The sequence below is a fragment of the Nicotiana attenuata genome, unplaced genomic scaffold, assembly GCF_001879085.1.
Source record: "Nicotiana attenuata strain UT unplaced genomic scaffold, NIATTr2, whole genome shotgun sequence".
NCBI lineage: Eukaryota > Viridiplantae > Streptophyta > Magnoliopsida > Solanales > Solanaceae > Nicotiana > Nicotiana attenuata.
Genome location: NW_017672971.1, coordinates 77,479 through 100,211, shown reverse-complemented (window position 1 = coordinate 100,211; position 22,733 = coordinate 77,479). Strand labels below are relative to the sequence as shown.

Here is a 22,733-nt window from a genome sequence, read left to right as displayed (position 1 = left end):
TCATCAAATATCGAAGCACCGCATGGTCGGTGTGAACAATCACCTTTGTACCTATCAAGTACGGGTGAAACTTCTCCATAGCAAAAACAATAGCAAGGAGCTCTTTTTCGGTCATTGTGTAGTTGACTTGTGCATCATTCCTGGTCTTGCTAGCATAGTAGACCGGATGGAAGATTTATTTGATACGTTGCCCTAACACCGCTCCGACCGCCACATCACTAGCATCACACATAAGCTCGAAAGATAAGCTCCAATCTGGTGCGGTGATAATAGGAGTAGTAGTCAACTTGAACTTGTGCAATTAGAACGCCTTCATACAATCTTCGTTGAAATGGAACTTGGCATCCTTTTCCAAAATTTTGCACAAGAGGTTCACCAATTTGGAAAAATCCTTGATGAATCGATGATAGAACCCCGCATGACCCAAGAAACTCCTCACTTCCAGGGGGAGGGAGTTGGAGATCACCTCAATTTTTGCCTTGTCGACCTCAATGCCTTCCTCGACCATGAAGTGACATTTCTCCCAATTCAATACCAAGTTTGTTTCCTCACATCTTGCCAAGGCCTTATCCAATTTGTTCAAGAAATCATCAAAAGAATTCCCAACCATGGGAAAATCATCCATGAAGACCTCAAGAATATCCTCCACCATGTCGGTGAAAATAGCCATCATACACCGTTGAAAAGTCACCGTTGCATTGCATAACCCAAATGGCATCCGCGAAAATGCAAAAGTACCATAGGCACATGTGAATGCGGTCTTTTCTTGATCCTCCGAAGCAATGATAATTTGATTGTAGCCGGAATACCCATCGAGGAAACAATAGAAAGCACGTCCGGCCAACCTATCAAGCATTTGATCAAGGAAGGGAAGTGGAAAATGATCTTTTCTTGTGACTTTGTTGAGCTTGCGGTAGTCCATACACACCCTCCATCCGGTCACCTTTATTGTAGGAATCAACTTGTTCTTGTCATTGGTAACCACAGTCATGCCTCCTTTCTTTGGGACACATTGCACCGGAGAACTCCATGAACTATCGGAAATAGGGTAAACAACCCCGGAATCCTACCACTTTATGATCTCCTTCTTGACCACCTCTTTCATTGCTTCATTTAGCCTCCTTTGATGTTCAACGGAGGGTTTGGCACCCTCCTCCAAAGTAATCCTGTGCATGCAAAAGGCTGGACTTATGCCCCGGATATCCTCCAATGTCCAACTGATTGCTCTCTTTCTCCTTTGTAGCACCTCCAATGTGGACTCTACCTGCATGTACTCAAACAAGAGGAAAGAATAACCGGTAAAGTAGAAGAAGGGCCAAGGAATTAATACCTGAGATGTGGAGGCAATGGCTTTAACTCCAAAGTGAGAGGCTCCTCGATTGAGAGCTTTGTTGGAGAAGTCTTCCGGTTTTCAAGATCCAAGGATAACTTGCGGGGTTCATAAGTGTACGGCCTCATTCCTTGTAATGCATTCACGTATTCCACATAGCCTTCTCTCTCCTCATCATCATCAAGGTTGAGCAAAACGGCTTCCAAATTATCCTCAACATTCATTGTGACACTAGCATCAAAAATAATTACATCGGTCACCAAATCCACGAACGAACAAACTTCATTGCTATTTAGTTGCCTCATAGATTTGCACACATGGAAGATCACCTTTTCATCACCCACCCGTGAAATTATATAATTACATTGAATACAGTTAAATACAGTGAATATATTGAAAAAGTAGAAAAAACTAAAGACAGTGAATACAATGAAATACATGGAATACAGCGAGATACATTGAATACAATGAAAATAAAGTATCTTTTCCCTTAACCCCCGAATCATTATCCATAAGTTTTCTTCTCTTTTCCGTATCAGGAAGTGTTGATTCTTTCAAAGATTACTCAAATTGGGCTTGTTTCGATGTCGGGTAAAACCCTCTTGTGAGTTGTTGAATCAGCCATTGGAGATGAAATTTCGAGTTTTCTGATGAAAACATAACAATGGTGATTATTTCTAAAAAATTAGTAAAGAGAAACAGAAGAAGCAATATACCAGTGAAAATCTAACAATTTTAACACTTACCACAATTTTTTGGAGCAAAAAAATTTGAAAATTTCGCGAGACAATGGAGATGAATCAGTGGAGAATCATGGTTGTATTCATGGAGAAGAGATTGGCGTTGAGAGAGAGAGATCGTGGTTTCTGAAGTTGTATACTATATGGTAGTCTTGTGAGAGAAATAACAGAAAGTAGGAGAGAGAAAAATATTACCCAACGTATTTAATGGCTAAATGGTAGGAAGTGACCATAAGTACATATTTTGCTATAAAACCTAAAAGGTAGCTATAGAAAATAATATTTTAAAATGACATTTATGTATAATAAATAAGGTGCAAAGCTTTACTATAGGAAGGAGGTAAAATTTCCTTAGTATAATAATGAAGTTACCACGTAGCTTTGGCACGGAAAACCTCATGTACTGTCGTGTATGATTCACTCTTATTGCTGGTAAATAGATGGTTCTGAGACCAATACAATGATCATATAGTCCCTAGTTTTTATTTCAATTCTATCCGTTGACGTTTTACAAGGTTATCTCATTTCTGTATCACCCTAAAAAGGAAGAAGTGCATCATCGGTTGCACCCAACAATTTCGAATAATCTTAGATGTAGCACTGTACTGTTTAGTTGTGAACATACTGAACCCATCCTACATCTGCTTCATCACCAAACTTTCCCCCGAAATCAAAGAGCCCAAAATATTGAACATAATGGAATAGATGATAAACAAAGCGTCTCTGTTCACACATTACATACATAAATGCGTTTTTATAGAGAGAACACTACATCAACAAAGTGTAACATTTACAGAAATAGGAGGTGAATACCCATTAGCACTATGCTCTCTTTATGTTAGCATCAGTATTCCACAAAACTAACAATATTCAACATATCCTACAATGAAGCATCAGCTAGATAAGTAGAGCAATGGCAGAACATCTGTCCAAGTTATGAAAAGCTTCACCTGCCATCCATTCTTCCTGTACCACCTTACCAGAAAATAAATTAACACCAATTAGACAACTTCAATAGATTAACTGAACACAAATAAAAAATCTGTCCATCCAAAAGTTTACTTTTCAATTCCCTAATACTATTTTCTTTCTATTTTCTTATTGAAGGATAGGAGGTTGGAATTGTTGCGATTATGGTGGCTCCTATTGACTATATCCCCAAGAATTTTTCTGGGGATACATCAACAATTTTATCATATATAATGCTCACCTCAATCAGTTATGAGATTGATCATGCTCAATAAAATCTAAGGCATCGTCCCTGGAGATAACGTTGACACGGCTAACTCTATTTTTGTGTATCACACCATATATCTTATCAGCCACTTTCACAAGCTCCGGCCGGAATGTCGTCGTAATAAATTGTGTGCTGCCCCTGTCTGCCAAATCACGAACCATATCTAGAAAATTATAGTCAAAGGATACAAGGAAGTATACATGGATACTGTAGAGAGAGAAGAAGGAATGCAGGAAATAATTTTAACTCTAGGATACTCCCCACAGCTGTTCTGTATTGAGGATCTAGTGCTGCATCTATCTCATCAAAAAGATAAAATGGGGCAGGATCACATCTTTGTATGGCAAATATAAGTGCCAGCGCTACCACAGTTTTCTGACCACCTGATAACTGTTTCATTGACTGTGTTTCTCCTTGTCCAGTGAAGGACACCTACAGCAAGAACATTGAGTTACAGGAAAATTCAACTAAAGTGCCAATTGAAAATTGCAGAGTCTGTAACTTTTGACACACTATCTTTGTGCTGTTCATATTTTATATAAATTTGACCCTTATCCCCAAAAAGAAAGTACCAATTGAAAATTAGCTAACAAGATGCATATTTCAAAGTAATTTGGGGAACAGCACAAGATTTCCATGACCATAATTTTTTTGCGTGATTGTCAGAAGTATTGCTCCAATATAGAATTAAAAGACGAAGAGATGGTCTCGTCGACAATACTGCATCAACAAACAGCAGATGATATAAAAAGGTTCGAGATTACATGCCTTCACTTTCACACCAATATATTTCTCAACCCTTCCCTCCATATCAGCACGAGGCTCATCATCATCAGGATCATTGTCATCGTCCTCACCATCCTAGAAACAACACAAAAGACACCAATGATCCTCATCATTCAAGAAATTCAACTTACAAGACTCATGTAGTTCCAGAAACTCATCCTTACAAAAAATGTGTAAATTGCCATTTTATATATGCATCTGATAATGATAAATAGCCGAGTTAACATATTTACTCATTTATAAATTATGGAAGAGTATTGTATCAGCTTAGTATTGCTTAGTGACAATTTTATATGCAATACTTAAAGGACAACTACAGGATCATATCACACATGTTTCCGGGACCATCAATTGTGTTTTCTTATCTTTATCCTGTCATATTCTCAAAAGTCTCAAAGACGCATTAAGTTTTTGAATACAAGTTCAAGAGATTTTGTGTAAAATCATTCTAAAGCCTCTATTATTGAAATAAAGATTAAAAATGATCCAAGAACTGTTTCCTTGTTGATCAGAGGCCTATGCAACTTTATTAATTGTCATTAGAGAGAGGTACCAAGACACCATAGAAGATTGCTGTTGAATGTCGCTAGTTTTTGAGTTTTTCATGTTTTTAGCTTTCAAACTAAACATGAATCGCAGAGGAGGCAAAGAAATATTCCCATTTTAATGGTGAAACTCAATGGTTTTATGAAATGAGAACATGTACACCAAAAAATGCCATTAGTCCTAGGAAGTCAAATTGAAAATGTGGAATAAAAACAAGAAATGCAATCCAAAAGTGCATATTATTGGGCATAAATACTTAGAAATTACAATCACAAAAATTAAGAATCAGGAAAACCACTCATGTAAACTTTTGGTTTTTTTTTTTTTTTTTGGAGAGGAACACTTGTAGACTATTATATACTACAGTTATGTCATCACTGTCTTTAAAGTACTATTCCATTTATTATGGCCTCTGTATCTCTTCATTTTCAATGGACAATTTATTGGAATCGTCCTTCGAAGTTTGAGTTCTAGCTATATGTAATCTACTGAATACTCCATATGAATGAGAGAGACTTCGATTTCTTAAGCCAGCTAAGCATTCAAGAAGTTCACCAACCAATATACTTTTCCTCTTTCTTATATTGCCAATCCTATTAGTCTGTTGTTTTTCAAAAAAAATCCTCTCAAATAATTTGTTGAGCACCGTCTTTTGAGTTTCTGTTTGTTTAGCTCATTTCAGTTGTGATAAGTTTCAATGACAAAGTAGAGGAAAGGAATGGTTGTCATTCTACGCACAATATAATTCATCTTCCACTGTCGAGGGGTACATGGCCATATGTAACCATATTGATCACTCTCACTAAGACATTTTAAATTCCAAAGTTTATAATTTCTTATAAGTCTATGTTTGCACTTTGTTTTTACATCTCTACATGCGATGTTGATCTAAATGACTTTTAGAAACACTTATTTGCGTAAATATGGTTTAATTTCCATGAGACTTGTCATACAAACAAAAAGGGGATCTGTTTATTGCTAGTTTACTATAATAAGCGCTTGAAAGCAGAACAAGAGAAACTAGAAAAATGAGCAAGAGATGGCCCAATGGAATACACACATACTATCTTATGCAACAAACAAAACAAACCTTTTTCTTCATCATAACTAAGAACCCATGACCTCCTTGCACGAGTTGAGAGAATACTTCACGGAAATGTTTAGCCACACCCTTGAACGTGCGCTCAATTGATTCATCCTTCCTCATATCCAAAACTGATATAAGTTCCTTGATTTTCTGCCAATATTGATGCAAGGCAAATGAAGGAAGTCAAACTAAGAACTGCTATCATACATAAACATACAAGTTCAAATCCACAAAATACACGACTTATATACCTCATCACCAGCATCTAATTCTGCTTGCCTTCTTTGGAGTTCTTCTCTTTGCTCGGTGAAATTTACATATTGATCAAGTGCTTTTTTGTTTACATGGCTGAATTGTTTCAGCTGCTCGTTACACTTGTGCAGTATCTTGTATAATTCTTTTACATTCCTTCTTTTGTACCTAGAATTTACACCCTCATTATATTTATAGCCAACTGGCAATTAAACAGTTCCCACTATTATGTCAGAAGAATAAAAGCCAATGCACCTATCTAAGGTAATATAAGTATGTAACTTCCTTTTTTTGGGCCTAGTGCGAAATAAGATTTGAGAGGTCAAAAACGTATAAAATGTGCACAGATTAAACAACTGAACACTTTGAACATCACAAGAACACAGGTTTATACTATAAGGCATGCTTTAGAGGATCTCCGCCTTTTCTTTTATAAACTTTTACCCCCACCCTCACCCACCCGAACAATAAAAAATTAAAAGGTTGAAGAGGGAAACGAGGAAAAATAACAGGTTTAAAAATTATTCCTTTCATGAAGCATAGACATTAAGAAGAGACTAAAGAGAGAAGCAATTTTAACCAGCAGATAAAGGATGATACCTTACTGCCCTACTCTTAAATACAAAATGTAGAAACACACAAGTACGAACAAGATCAAACACATATGAAAAGAGATGGAGACACAGCTGTCCTCAAGAGCTTTAAGATAAGACAGCAATCTAGAGTCTAGACCTCAGTCTTACAAAGGTCAAATGGTCGCTTCTCACTTTCGACAACCATCAATTTTACACGATTTCTTAACTTCGTTTCGTCTAGCTGACAAATGGCACCCAAATGTATCAGAAATATGTCCATACTTGAATTTCAACGTTCTGGTGCAAAAATAGAAGAGAGTTCACAGTTGACGCGATTTGGTGCAGCATTTCAACTAGATAAAAACACTTGAAAAAGTTCAAACTGGACTCATATGACAGTTTACAATGTTTTGATGAACGATCATTTGAAGGGCACACGTTAGGCAAGTTAAGGCCAAATAGCCTCAACGCAGTCATACTTTGTGAGACTATACCTTCTAATAATTTATATGCCTTGAAGGTTTTTCTACATGCAAAAAGAAGATTTTTTTTTTTTTGTGAGACTGAACATGCAGAAAGAAGATATTTAAATACGCAATTTAGTCATTAGGTCCTACTCTGATACCCCATGGAGGTTTACCAAACAAACGCAATTTAGTCATTAGGTATGGAACAGCTTAGACTTCACCCTGTATGTAACTTTTTTCAATATGCCCCATATGTATCACTTTTCCTTCATTGATTAGATTTTGTAAAATCGATACTTAAAGGACATCCTTTCAGGGAATTCACCTCTTCACCCTATAATATGATTATTATAGTCACTAACAGTGGTACGTACATCTGCATGTTTTTGAAAAGATCTGTCAAAATAAACAATAAAAGAAAATAAAAGCGACATAGAGTTCTCCATATTCAAATGCCGAAAAGTATATATGCAAATTTAGAGAAGAGCAATACGTCTCAAAGGCATCAGAAGATAAAGGACCCAGTTCCCGGATTTTCTTCGAGTACTCTTCTTGCTTGGCGAGATAGGTGTTCCGTTTACTTAGTAGCTGTTCCAATTCTCTTGCTTCATCCTGAAGTGTATTCTGATACTCATCTTCAAGAGCCTACAACAAAATCATGTATTAGCGCAAATCTAAACAGGCCATATGAAGCTGCAATATAAAATATTTACCTTCAGCTTATCCTTGTCCTGTTTGATCTTCTTGAGCCTCTTGTTTCGTTCATCTATACTTCCAGAAACCCCTGTGCAGGCCATTTTTGTATTAAGAATTTTGAACATATACAATACCAGAAGCTTCAAAATCAAATAAAGGACTCACTTTTAAGCTCTTCAGTCACATGGTCAACTAGTGACTCTGCATCCTTAAGTTCCTGATTCTTGCTCTCAACTTCACCCTGTAACATATCAACGTCGACAGAAGAATTCATCGCCACTAACTCTTGTTTTCGTCTTTCAAGATTTGTTGACAGATTCATCTCAAGCTCCTCTTTTCTGGTTTCAGTCTACAAAAGACGAGAGAAAATCAGCTACTAATTTGTATCGATATTCATATTGATTTCAGTAATCCTGATGTCAACAAACCTCTATCCGATTTGCCCTGCACGCAATCAGCTTCTCCTTCAGAGTCGTAATTTCAGGGTTCAAGCGTGACAAAGAATCTCGCTCTTCTGGTGTTAAATGATCAACAAGTTCTGTTCCCATTTCATCTTGTTTCATAGCTATACTAGCTCTTAGCTGATCTATTTGACTCAAAATATTACCAAGCAGTTTCTCCTGCCAACATTGACAGTCTGTAATTAAAGAAGAAATGCAGTAGCGGCAAGAGCTCCAAAAGTTTTTCAAGAGGAGGCACCTTCTTTTGAAGAGCTTTTAAGATGGATTGTCTCTGTCTTTCAGCATTACCAATATCTTGTTTAAGTTGTTCTAACTCAGACTTGTCATGAGCCAGGGCAGCATCATTTTTCTGCTGCTCAGCCACAAGTTCATTAATTTTCTGGTCTATCTGTGGGAAAGGCTAAGTGAAAGCATAAAAGGTAAAGGGTATATAATGAACATCCTTAGAACACTGGATAAATAATGCCGGTGACACCAAGAAAGGAGAACTATAAGACCTTGTTGTCGCCATTAACATTCTAATCCATACAAAAGAAGTGTTTGCAAAATTTTCTAAGTGAAAAGAAGTAACCGATGCATGTCAGTACAACAAAAAAGGATATCATTATTCCAATTAATTTTATAAAAGAAAACTGAATGGCATATACATTACTTATGCACATATTGAAGTCTCAATAAGTCTCAACGCCCATTAACTGCTTTAATGCATTTCCAAGCTCAAGTGAGTAGACTTATGTTCTAATAGTATTAGTCAATCGAGAGCATACAACGCATAGGCTACCTTTGACAAGTTTTTTCCTTTCACATTTTCCACCTTACCTTACCTTAAGCCAGAAGAATGACTTGATTAACATAGCAGAGCTGATGCCAACCTGAAAAAATCTCCACTTTAATCCAACTTACACTAAATTAATTAATGGATTTTTCGTACGTCAAGGTCTCTATCTTTAATATAAATAGCAGCTACCATGAATTCAATTCATGAGTTATGTTCACCTAGACCCCCGCAAGGAGGATATTTTAAGATTCTTCAAACGATTTAATTAAATGCAAATGATATCCACTGGATCTAATTCGCATGAAATTGAACAGATCCTAGAGCAACAGCAGAATTGCTCCTTCGATGACCTTACAAGTTGGTCCTTACATGTTCGGGGCGTGGAAACAACATCTTCGCACAAAAGGAAGGGGAAGGAAATGTATGGTATACTCCCATTCTCCCCCTACCTCGCACTATCCAAGGAACACCTCATGCACGGTAAGCCCTTTAGCAAATCAAAATGATGAGAAAGAATGAACGTTTTTTTTTTTAATGATGGTGGTGTCTGACCCAACTTGTGTGCACCTCGACTATTCCACTGGGTACCTGCTACCTCTCACCAGCACAGATACAGCGTAACTCTATCCACCAAGCTTAGGCAGATGGGAAGAAACCACCTAGTGTTTTTCTGCCTCCGCTGGGATTTGAAGCTGAGACCTTATGGTTCTACTCCCACTTCATTGACCACTAAGCCAAACCCTTGGGTGCAAAGAACACACATGTTATTATAACATTACTGAGTGTTTCATAAAAAAAAAGTTTCTAGTTTGAATAAAAACCATATCATCTGAGTAAACCACTGGTCTTGTAACGTAGTCAAAGACTCAAAGATTTGTGATATCCCGCACAGATGAGTGAAGTGGGTGAAGAAGCCAAGGGAGTTACCTTGAGCAATAGCAGAAGCAAGGATCGAAAAGAATAACACGCTAAAATAAAAAGGGTACTGAACAATTTTAAAATGTAAATTTTAGTAGAGGTTGCAACCCAGTAAGGATATCTTGAAGTTTATATCTAACTTCCTCAAGTTCACGCTCCTTCAGGTTGATGGACACTATATTCTGTTTGATGGTGCTCATAAACCTCAATTTTGAGCGTCTATAGTCATAAAATCCACCAGTCATGCCCCCCTTTTTACTAACTTGGTCACCTACATAAAGAAGTCAGGTCAGATCAGGCTAATGCAACTAAACACCAATCAAAGTAATCACAACAAGGTGTCTCAAATTCTAACCTTCAAGAGTAATGCAGTCAAGCCCATCAGTACGAGCAATCCTGGTAGCAACATCCAGATCTTTACAAATTACGGTTCTTGCAAACACCTGGCAGAGATAAATATAGAAACTCTTAACTGGAACTAGAGACATGAGAAGTAGCAATAGCTTTATTAAATATACTAAAGTTAAAAAGAATATAAATACAAAACGAATCAAGATGTTTATTTTACAATCCAGTCAAACTTCCAGATAACAGAGTAGAGAAGAAAAAACACAGCCACAAAAAAAATCTTCTTTTCTTAATCATAGAAAAGTATATAAAGATCCAATAGAGAACTATATATCTGTATTATGAACAAATATTTAAATTGTTCTGATTATAAACAGATTAGGCAAGTGAAAATCTACCATGAAAGCCCACAGGACCAGCCACAAAAGGCTGGTTAATTCATGACTGAAGTGATGAAACTAAAAACTTTGTAACTGACCTGCTTAAATGCTTTTTCATATACATCAGAAAACGTCAATTTCTTCACAAGCGGAATCACATCAGAGCTATTTGGATAATTAACATGTGGAGCCTTAACCCTGTTCAATGGAATAAATGTAACTCGTCCACCTTTTTGTGCATTGAGGTGTCTAATAATTTTAGTTGATGTTTCATCATTATCAACCACCACATGGAATAAGCTGCAAAGACAGAAAGAAGATGTCACGTGAGTATAAGCATTGAATAGATGCGAAGTAGCGTTACAGCTTGGCAAGCTGCATAAGACAATAATCAGCAGCTTGTTGTTCTTGGAAGAACTTTGATCAATACCTGTTTCCAGCAGTAACTTCAACAGCTGTAAAAAACTTTTCATCACATACAAGCAACTCAAAAATCGGGCCAAATACTCCAGAGATTTCATACTCTCTGCATATCCTCCTCACAGAATTCAGACCCCTTCTGATATCCTGAGAATTTAAAAAAAAATAGAATGAAAAATCTAGAATCTTTACAGTGCAAGAACGCCATTTCGGGTAAGTTGGAACAAAGAAATGACATAGTATTCACCCGTCCCAGTTTTATCTTCTATTCCTACTTCTCAGAACGAAGATCTAACAACTAAGGACAGGCATAGGAACGCTGTCTCAGACAATAAGAGTCAAATTTTAAACATCTCAAGGCTTTTTTTCTTAAGTTTACTTATGTAGGACGGACTTAAGAGCCTATCCACTTTCCAGGCTCATTTGACCTATCACAGTTTGTATTCTTTTGTGCATTCCCTATTTTTATGCTAATTCTTATAGTAGCTGTACATTCCCTATTTTTATGTTAGTTCTTATAGTAGCTGTACATGTTAACCTACGTAAGTTCTTTCCAGTGATCTTATCTTTTAACATAATAGACCTCATATAATACTAGACTTAGCATGTCTCTCATGAATAGGTTTGTAGGTTGTGACACGAAATGCCTATATTTCACTGATACATCACAGTTCCTGGGATATTTGATTTCTTTTGCCCCAGAAAATTTTAGTTCTTCAACTACCTCAACTTGTGATAACAATCACTTAGGAACTGGTTTAGGCTCAAGAGTCGAGACCAAGGCACTCCACTAGACCATCCTCCCAGGTGAACACATAATGCCCATTACATGCATTTACGACAAAACCTACTGATAACAGGAGCAATTCGAAGCACCAAACTGACCAACAAAAAGTTGGATAAAAAACATGATACAGACTTCATACCAGGACATTTGGCAATCGAGTGTTAAATATTAGAAGACCAGATTACTTATCATTGATGAAATCAACGGCAAAACGAAAAGTACCAAGCTAGTAAGGTTGAGACTATATAACCCATGAATGTTACATAGATTACATGTCAAAGCAGTTACTCACACCAGGAGTTGCATGATCTAGGCTTTTTTCTGCCTTCACAACTTCAGCCTTGAGCCGTTCAATTTCAGTAGTGAGCTCGGTTTCCTGTGTCCACAAGGACCTGAACGAACACACAAGTACGAAATTGTAGAATTCAGATATTTCTAGATAAATAATGCTGTTCAAAAACACTCATATAAACCTAACAAGCTGAAATATAATCATACTTCCTCTCATCATGCATCTTGTCTCTCTCCACTTTATACTGATTATAAGCATTTCGATAGCCAGATATGAGGATTTCTTTTTTGTCCATTTCAACTCTACGATGCTTGATTATATCATCTTGATCTCTCATGTCTTTTTTGAGCTGATCAATTTCATCTCTAAGCTTTCTCTCCTGAGATAGAAAAAGGAATAAAGACAATTAAGTATAGAATCACAATGATCACATTAAGTATTAACCTTTTCCTCATTATTGTGGTTAACGTGAAGCTTCTTATTTAAGGTGAACAACAGAAGACAAACAAACATTGACAAGAGAGAAAAAGGAGCTTGCAACTAAACGATGCATATGAGTTATGACAGGAATAATCAAGGACACAAAAAGGACGAGATCAATAACCTCTGAGATGTATTGAGTGAGAGTGAAGAAATAAAGATAGTCAGTCAACAAAAGCAGCCTAGTTCCATGAGTATGAAAAGGATATTAGTTGATTATGAACAATTATTGTTGGCTAAATATATTTGATCCCCCCCCCCCCCTCTTTTAAGTAAAAGATAGGAACAGAACTGGTTAAGAATGGACGGCACTATCCCAGCCCGGATCCAGCCAGGTTCTATTGATCATGTCCCTTCCCAAGAGTTGTACCTTGTCTTGGGGCGTCTTTGGCTTTACGATAGAAAGCTCGCTTAGATATTTTGAAAGAAAGCTAGCATGCTAAGCATAATAAGAAAGAATACATCTAGAAAGTGGATCTGCCAGAATTTATTTGCAGGTCTGGAACCTACAGATGGTCAAACATCGCGGCTAAGAGGAACTTTCAGCTGGTTAATAGATGCTACTTATGCCTACAAAACGCAGAATCTATCAACCATTTACTTTAGCACTGTCCAGTAGCTGCAGATATGGAATGTGTTACTAGCAATCTTGTGATTAAGTTGGGCTCGACCTCGAGACATCAGGAGGCAGTGGAAGATTGGAATGTGTGGAAAGTTGACAAAGCCAGCAAGTACTTTTGGTGCCTTTGGCAAGAAAAGAATAGCAGATGTTTTGATGGCATATCAACTCCAAATCACTCTTTAAAATCTAAATGGCTTTTGTATCTTTTTAGTTGGAATATTCTCTCCCCTGTTAATAATGCTGTCTCCCTCCTAGATTTTATCAGTTCATTTACTCTTAAGCTTAATCCCTATACCTTTTGCTTTTTTGGTTAGCTCCCTGGGCTGAGTACTGTAACAATGTATTGGAGCTAACATCTACTTATCTTTGTAATTTTGCATCTTCTTGATGCCAGCAATGAAACACCTTATTTCATCAAAAGAAAAAAAAAATTAATCCCCAGTGGCATCTAACTTAAATTTAAGACATCTGCTTGCTCTGATCCACATTGGATATATGTCCAACTATGCCTAAAATCTGAACTTGTCAGAGCAAGTGGTATATATACTTAATATATCCTCCTAATTCTTCATCAGCTAAGAAGCATGCTAATTGGTTTCAAATTATATTTGGAATCTTCTTTCCAAAGCAAACAGCCTTGTTTGGCTTAGAAAACAAAATCAGTTTTCATAATAGATAATACCAAATTATATTGGTTTCCGAAAATAAAAACCAACTCAAACTCAGTTCTCCTAACTAAATAGTTTGATATCTAAAAAACAATCTATTCCAAGCAGTTACTCTCTAGAAAACCAAGATAGTCTAAACACAATCTAAAACCAAAGTAGTTCTCCAAAAATGTTTTCCAGATGTATTTTTCAAAAAAAAATACTTGTAAAGAAAACATCTTTTGAAAATCAATTCTACCAAAAACTAGACCAAAATGAATCCCAAAACACTATTAAATTAACTAACGTTTAAAGGACTTCATATAGCCGACGCCAACTTGTTTGGGACTGAAGCATAATTGTTCTTGTTGTCGACCTGAGATGAGTTTAAATGGAGAAACATGATCAGTGCGGATTCAAATAACCAACCCCGACTTGCTTGGGCCTGATGCATAGTAGTTGTTTTATAAGATAAGGTAGAAGATTTGGACCATTTCTCGATTTGTGCATGTCAATTGTCATCCTTGCGCAGGGGCCATGCTAATTTTCTCCTTGTCGTTCCAATACGTAATCACTAAATTCCTTTCCCTTCCCATTACTTTTGGCCAATCATAAGTATCCAAATCCTCCATAACCATATTCCAATGATCGTTAGCAATTAATTTATTAGCAAAACCCAACCAATAGTGTAGTGGCCCCATAACAAAAATTAGAAATTTCCACAAATCACAATACATCACATATTATCCAGCCTCAAGAACAGCTAAGTCTCCCACTTCCTTGGACCCTTTATGTCTTGGGCTGATGGCCATCCTTCATGTATCACTTTTACCGAAAAGAATTCTCCATCTTTCTGGCTGGGAACCATAAGATATGGAACCCTCACATTGTTAATCTTTCCCTACACTCATATGCATCGCCTACATTCTAAACTTGGTGTCTTTGCATATAATTTATTGATCGTAAGTTTTTTATCTTACTATTTGCAAATGCATTAGCATCAAGTAGGTTAAATATTAGGCATATATCGATAAAAACCCTCCAAAGCGACAACACACTTTAAGTACACATATACCAGAGAGTCCTCAACCATTCAAAAATCAAAGGCTTGAAGAGTAAAAAAAACGACAAAATAGCTCCATGTGCTAACAATTTTAACAAGGAATAATACCTGTGTTACATTTGAAGATAAAACTCGTTCATATTCATCAATTTCCTTCTGTAGCCATTTGTCCCTGGCAGCTTTGCTTGCAAATTGGGTGGCACGGCCTTGTTTCTGGTAAAGAATGCTAAGTTTCTTTTCACTATCCATAATCCTATTTAAGACACCAAGATTGTTAAATCTACAGTGACGACCAGCATAAAAGGAAAACGAAACCAGGAAAAAGATAAAAGGCATAGCACACAGTATGAAACAAATTGACCAATATTTTGCAATCTTGTTTCACATATAGCTATATTGCATGAACTTCAGCATTACGCCAGACAGATACAAGTAGGATTAAACTTACAAAAAATATCTAAGTATCAGAAGCAACCAGCAAGAAATTAGCAAACGCGCATTTATGATTTTTCTTTTTGGCCTCGATGAAATAGTTTAATGAAGCACAAGATTGATAACACATTTGTCTTTCTTGAAACTTCATATGCTCGAGGACCAGAACTCTTTCTGGTAGCAAGAATAAAAAGTTAATGGTTTATTCTAATTTCTCGAAATTTTAGCTATCAGACTCTAGCTTGTTCAAAAAAGTGCCTCATACAATCGACATACCCCCTAGTGATGTCCTCCTCCTCTTTTACTTGTTTCTCATGCAAAGGCTTGATATCATTGAGTGCTTTCTTTGTTTCCTGAATTTCTCTTTCAAGAAGCATGAGTTGTTTCTGCGCATCATCCTGAAACACAGAAAGCATAAAATGACAATTTTATCCTCACAGCTATTTTAACACTATAATCTTGCAATTGAGAAGAACAATTAGTCATGCAATAAAAGAGTACTTTAGCTTTAATATTTGTAGACATCTTCTCTTGAAGGTCTTTGTAATCAAGATCAAGCTTAGCTCGCTTTCTGATAGCCTCTGTCCGCTGTTTCTCTACAGCTTCTTTCTCCTTGCTTAAAATTTGAATTTCTTTTATCAGATCTTTGGACAACTTCTCTAGCTCCTTGGACTTTTCATGAGCCTCCAGCACACTATTATACTTCTCAGTAGAGTTCTCAGCAATTTTGCTCCGAGCCTCTTCTACCTGCAATAAAGTAGTCATATAGTAAGTGTGGATTCGTGTAAAACTGTCAAACAAGCTATTCATGATATTCGAATAGGAATAATCATTATCAGGGGATACAGATTGCCATGCTTAAGCCAGATAATGGTAGAAAGTACATCTCCAAGAAACTGCTACATAGACAATTAAACAGATAGATCACAACCAATTGAAGTCCTGCATTACCATATGAATGCTAACTAAGCAAAAATAGACCAGAAGGGTGTCATAAGACAGTCACAGCAAAGTAAAAGACCCAGATAGACAATTGCAAGTATCACAACCATCTAAACTATGATCTGTTATCATTGACAAGAACATTCACCATCAAGAGACACTCAGGTTCCCCTTTACAAAGAACCTGAGTATGCTCGCATTGATCTTTCAATTCTGCTATTTGAGTACTCTACCTCATTCAATTTCTGGCGTGCGTCGTGAAGTTCTTTGTCAAAAATTGTGTATTCCAGAGATTTACGCTGCTTGTCAAGCTGTTGATATTTTTTCAGTTCCTCCTTCTCTTGTTCAAGCTCGTTCAATCTCTCATCCAAGTATTGCACAACTTGAATAATTTGCTTCCTCTTGTTACCTGATTAGCAAACATGTTAGCAACAAAACATGGATATCCAAGAAGCATAAATTTCGATAACGTGCCAGTTTCCTGCATAATTTTTAAACTTTCTCGACGCCTCTCCTCATAAACACGTGTCCCTCCAATTTCCTTCAGCAGATCAAGTCGTTCTGAATCCTTCATTAACGTCAATGATGCTATCTGCAAGAAAACATGAGGAGAATATAACACATGAATAAGAAGTAGAAAAACAGTGTTAACGTACCTTTCCCTGCTGCACAACATAATAGGGATTAGAACGAGAGAACCCAGCACTTTCCAGCAAATTCTGGACCTCTGTCTTCCTGCAACATGACAAAAAATTCTATCACGCAGCTGACAGAAGATACAGTGAAAGTGAGGCAATGAACAATATTTATAAAATACTTACGTGATATGTTTTCCGTCCAAGAAATACTCATCCTTCTTGAGACCGATTGTTCTTCGCAGCCGCACTTCCTCCTTATCAACCTGTCAAAAAGTATACAATTTAAACATCCACAAAGTAGTTGAATAATTAAGAAATGATGACATGCCTTTCATCCCTGTTCCAGCAAAGGAAAATCACAGAAACTATGGAGTTTCAGGACACAAGAGAAATTATCCAATAATCTCATTATTTTACATTAAATATAGGCCCATTACCATATCAATAGTACCTCTTATTACAGTAGAAGACAATCATCAAGAATGGCTCTATCAAAAGATTGATTCCACATGCTTCCTGGTAACTTCTTTCTTCTCCCCAATAGAAAAACTATAAGTTCTATCAGAATTCTTGGGTAATATCCGTTGAAAACAACTCCCTTCCTCTCCAACACTCTTATCTTTATTTCTATTTAAATGTTTCTCTCAATCATATGAGTGGCCATGATATCTTTACAGCTTTTATCTTCCTTTTTTTAATTGTTGACTTTAGAACTTTTATCTGTTGTTGAAAGATACTTTTCAAGCTTAAGTAACCTCATCTAAGGGGAGGTGGTGCTCTCTTTTTCCATCCTTTGATTCTTTTGTGCGTCGCTTACTCACATGACATGAACAAAGGTTAACCCAGCTTGATTGATTCGAACCTGAGCTGCTAAATGACAACGGAGGAGCAGACGCTTTATTTTCCAATTTCTTCAGCTACCAAATTACCATGGTTTAAAGAATTCATTTAATCTGAATAAGGGGAAAAAATTTAGCACCGGGTGATTCTACTAATAGAAAATTTCTACACCAGAGACATGATCTTAAATTACTCAAACAGTGGAACCAGTCCTCATTTTTTTATAGGGGAGAACAACAGAGACTTTCCAGCTAGCTCTTTTTCGGTAATAAAGTACTTTTTTATTTCAGCAGTAACACAATTAACAAAAATTACAAATCCAGCATTTAACAACAAATTTCCCTTTCATTCTTTGTCAGGGAAGAAACAGTTTGCCGTTTTCTTTCTTCAACAATAGCTGAAGTTTAAAGTAGATAGATGTGTTTCTCTTTTCTGACGGAACTGAAGGGTGCTAGCTGTATACTTTCTACCAGTCTTCCAAGCATTCAAGCTCCAAAACCTCCAAATAGGCTATTCCAAGTATAATCATTTTATAGGCAAAAACCTAGACAATAAACTTCCAAATCAAACTTCCAACTGAAAAATTATGAGGACATAGCTCACAGCAATAGTCTAAAAATAAGTTCCAAATTGTTTGGCATGGATATTATTTACAAGACAGAGCCCAGTTCCAATGTCTATACAAGGCATCACTTTCTGTTTGGGCATAATATAATTTTTTTTTAAATATTCTCTGTTTATTTTTAATTTACAAGTGTTTAATTATCTGCATGGAGGAAAATTTATAGATGAGGAAAACAAACATTGCCGTTTTCTTTCTTCAACAATAGCTGAAGTTTAAAGTAGATAGATGTGTTTCTCTTTTCTGACGGAACTGAAGGGTGCTAGCTGTATACTTTCTACCAGTCTTCCAAGCATTCAAGCTCCAAAACCTCCAAATAGGCTATTCCAAGTATAATCATTTTATAGGCAAAAACCTAGACAATAAACTTCCAAATCAAACTTCCAACTGAAAAATTATGAGGACATAGCTCACAGCAATAGTCTAAAAATAAATTCCAAATTGTTCAGCGTGGATATTATTTATAAGACAGAGCCCAGTTCCAATGTCTATACAAGGCATCACTTTCTGTTTGGGCATAATATAATTTTTTTTAAATATTCTCTGTTTTTTTTTAATTTACAAGTGTTTAATTATCTTCATGGAGGAAAATCTATAGATGAGGAAGACAAACATAGTCGTCTACAGGTATACATCACCTTCTACTCGCTTGACCATACTTACTTGTACGCGTTCCTATCAATGCCTAAACATTGTTGGTGCTCCTAATTAAACTTTTGGCCAGCAACATATTTATAACCCCCCCCCCCCCCAAAACAACAACACCTCAACCACAAACATGCTGTCAATGTCCACCACCCATTAGAATCACAATCAAACACTAAGTTCAAAAGGCAAGTTCTCCTTTTCCATAATATATTTCAATTTAATACTTTTTGGCTAATGGTCGGAGCTTAAGTTAAAAATAGTGTTTTTTTAATATTAGGAAATTCAAGATCATCTTCATACATTGGGAGCTTCACCCTTTTCTTTTCTAATATGATAGGTAAAGCAAACTGTGAGTTTCAAAGAAGTGCTTACAGAGAGAAATGACCAACCAAGTAAAAATAGTTCAAGAATAGCATAAAATTATCTGTGCCACAGTGGCCAGCAGAAGCTAACACATCTTAAGTTCACAGGCTATTCCTGCAAACAATGGATTTTATATACTGTAGCCAAAGAATGCAACAGTGAATGGCCAAAATTACACTCCATATACAAGCCAACTCCTGCAGATTAGAAACCGGTAATGGAAAATATAGCAAGGGCAGAACAGCTTGTCCAGAACAAATTGCGTGCATATGCATGTATACCAAGTTCAACACTTTACCGGCATTCGATTGTCTGAATTATCAAATACAATTTCCACAAAAGCAGATAATACTTGGTGACCTGCTCCTTCCTGTACAGCAAAAGGGATATATTACAAACATTATAAATGTATTACAGGACATGAATAACTGCAATTTCTAAAGATTAAATACTGAACATACATGAAGAAAAGCCTGCCTTTCTTCACTGCGCAGGTTATGAAAGAGGTCGCTTACAACAAAACGGATTGCTGTGGAATAGAATAAATAAGTTAATAAGAAGATAAAAAAATAAAAGTAACATGGACTCATCAAAATAACAATAGGCCAGGAAAAACGTCAGGGTAACCCACCATGGAAAAAGTTAGACTTGCCAGATCCATTTGCGCCAACTGCACAGAAGAAAATTTAAAATAACTCTCAGTTAAAAAAATGTGGCACGCTAAAATTCACCATGGGTATAAGTGACATTACCAACACAGTTAACTTTAGGACTAAAATCTTCAGTGGCTACTTGTTCCCGGTAGCTCTTAAACCCTTCGATGATGACCTACAACGGAAAAAATGCCCCAATACAAAAAATCACTAACAAACAATCTTCTAAAAGTCAGCATCCCAAACATGACTATTCATACAGAAAACTGTTAACACATAATTAGGGGCATAGACTTCTAGTTTACCTGTTTTATATACATGTTGACAGTCCGTGACTATTCTTCTATCTCTGCATAAGCAAACCCCAACCAAAATAAAAATAAAAAATTAATTACAGTAAGAAAGTTACCAAATCAAAAAATATTAAGATATTAAGAAAATAATACTTAAGAAGAGCTGAAGATTACCCGAATTACACGTACAAAGAAGACAAAATACATCACCTGACAGAGCACTAGTAATTAAGTAGTAGAAACTCGATGCGAACTAGTAAATAAGGAGAAACTCGATGCTAGGGTTTTTGAAAGGAAAATGAATTTTAAGTAATTGAAGCAAATATAGGGGAATTGAAAATGAGAAGTTAAAAACTACTCCAGAAAACTTACCGAGAGCGAGCGAGTCAGTAATGGAGCTCCTGAACTCTGTACTGTATGATTGGGGGGGGGGGGGGGGGGGGGTATAAGCGAGTGGGGTGTTTGGAGGGAATGGAAATGGGGAGAAATGTGTTTGACAAGCTTGATTATAGGAATCATTATAGTAGTAGCAATTAACAGAAGTTAACTGAATTTATTTTAGGAATTAAAACTAAGTACCTTTCGTTTCTATTTGTTTTTATTTGTCTATATTATTGGCCAATAAATATAATATGCAATTAAGTTATGCACGAGCATTATAAGAATTCTTTTTATTAGTGTATTTCAATAGAAGATTGTTTTTCATTTTTTGGAGGTTACCAATTGATATTTGCATGGAAGATTACTTGCAATTATACTAAGTTACATGATAGTGTAAAGTTTATTTATCTTATTCATGCGTAAAATTTATACTCTTAAGTTTTTAAGTTCGGTCCACTAATCATAATAGTTACAGTTTTCAAAAATCATCAACTCATAATAATAATTATGTATATGTTTTAGAAATTTGTAGAACTAAATAAAGAAAATTAAATATTTGATGATAAACGCACTTTGCCTGCAAATTTGATCTATAATTCTATACTAAATAAAAACCCAAAATGTTCATTAGCTTATCACTTTGTTCTAGTCACTTCTTTTCATATAATGATATGTTAAAATAAATGGATTAAAAACTTCCCATTGGAAGATGATCCATTATTGAAAAGGTTCATAAATAATTTATCAGTAGATTTCATATTTGGTTTCAATTAATTGAGGAAAATTTTAATTTTCATCACTAATATTTGACCTGGATAGAAATACAATGTTTGAGGTAATTTGTGTTTAAATTAAATTGCAAAGGGTTTTAATAAGGGCGATATGCACAGATAGCCAATAAATAACATATGTCTTTACTTTTAAGCCACTGTTTTAAATGTCTTTAGTCTTTAGCCACTGCTTTAATAAATTTTTACCCGCCCGGACGAAAATACCCTTATGTTATAAGGATTTGGCTTATACTTATGCTCCTTATTAAAGATCAGCAGCAGTTGCTCAAACTTACGATTTCAAACTAGAAAATTTAGAGGTTGTGATCGTCCAGAATTGCAAAAGCTTCTCTTCTGATTTCAAACTAAAAAATACAACTTTCTCGTCCGAAATTCACCATAAAATTACAGCAAGTTCTAATGTTTGAGATATCTCGATGCTTTTGTGTGTTCGTGTGGATTTTTATTTCGTTACTAGGAATTTGATTTTTTTTTTTTTTTTTTTTTTGCTTTTCTAGATTGATAACGTTAAGGACATCGCGTCCTTAACTCTGTGATTATTTTATAAATATTGAGGGCATAATGTTAAGGATTTGGTGTCCTTAACATGACTGTTGTTCTGAATATTAAGGACATAGTGTCCTATTTTTGCAAATTGTATTGAAAAAGTTAAGGACACGATATCCTTAACTTTTTTATTGTTGTTCTAAATATTAAGGACATAGTGTCCTGTTTTTGCAAATTATATTGAAAAAGTTAAGGTCACGATGTCCTTAACTTTTTTGCTGTTGTTCTGAATATTAAGGACATAGTGTCCTGTTTTTATAAATTATATTGAAAAAGTTAAGGATACGATGTCCTTAACTTTTTTGCTGTTGTTCTGAATATTAAGGACATAGTGTCCTATTTGTGCAAATTGTATTGAAAAAGTTAAGGACACGATGTCCTTAACTTTTTTGCTGTTGTTCTGAATGTTAAGGACATAGTGTCCTTAACTTTATGACTACTGTGTAAATGTTCAGGACATAGAGTACCTTAACTTCATGACTGTTTTAAATATTAGGGACATAGTGTCCTATGTTTTGCAAGTTGTATTGATAAAGTTTAGGACATCGTGTCCTTAACTTCACGATTGCTATATAAATATGTCCTGAATTTCCCATTTTTTTGACTTGTAGGATGGAAATAATATGTATTATAGTTGCTTTTAATGGTAGATGGACTATAAACTATAAGTAT

General features: G+C 35.8%; 1 protein-coding gene across 3 annotated transcripts; it reads right to left on the bottom strand.

Annotated features, from left to right (window-relative positions):
* Nucleotides 1-2,755: 2,755 nt before the first annotated feature.
* LOC109215054 (structural maintenance of chromosomes protein 3) lies at nucleotides 2,756-20,785 on the bottom strand. Of its 3 annotated transcripts, none has more exons than XM_019379065.1 (31): nucleotides 20,716-20,785; nucleotides 20,518-20,553; nucleotides 20,356-20,399; nucleotides 20,150-20,225; nucleotides 20,029-20,067; nucleotides 19,859-19,926; nucleotides 19,696-19,767; nucleotides 17,108-17,187; nucleotides 16,943-17,021; nucleotides 16,761-16,878; nucleotides 16,520-16,695; nucleotides 15,846-16,091; nucleotides 15,621-15,742; nucleotides 15,021-15,165; nucleotides 12,307-12,479; nucleotides 12,101-12,200; nucleotides 11,032-11,168; nucleotides 10,700-10,901; nucleotides 10,229-10,316; nucleotides 9,995-10,144; nucleotides 8,416-8,567; nucleotides 8,145-8,336; nucleotides 7,882-8,065; nucleotides 7,734-7,804; nucleotides 7,514-7,665; nucleotides 5,978-6,146; nucleotides 5,730-5,876; nucleotides 4,076-4,168; nucleotides 3,565-3,739; nucleotides 3,281-3,470; nucleotides 2,756-3,045 (listed from the first exon to the last, which is right to left on the bottom strand). In XM_019379065.1, exons 3-30 carry the CDS (start codon nucleotides 20,368-20,370, stop codon nucleotides 3,286-3,288), a joined length of 3,606 nt encoding a protein of 1,201 aa, XP_019234610.1. In that variant the 5' UTR covers nucleotides 20,371-20,399; nucleotides 20,518-20,553; nucleotides 20,716-20,785; the 3' UTR covers nucleotides 2,756-3,045; nucleotides 3,281-3,285. The 3 variants fall into 3 exon arrangements, with proteins under 3 accessions (XP_019234610.1, XP_019234612.1, XP_019234611.1); XM_019379067.1 differs by having other exon boundaries at nucleotides 2,756-3,036; XM_019379066.1 differs by lacking the exon at nucleotides 20,518-20,553 and having other exon boundaries at nucleotides 2,780-3,045; nucleotides 20,716-20,779.
* Between the last annotated feature and the right edge of the window lie 1,948 nt (nucleotides 20,786-22,733).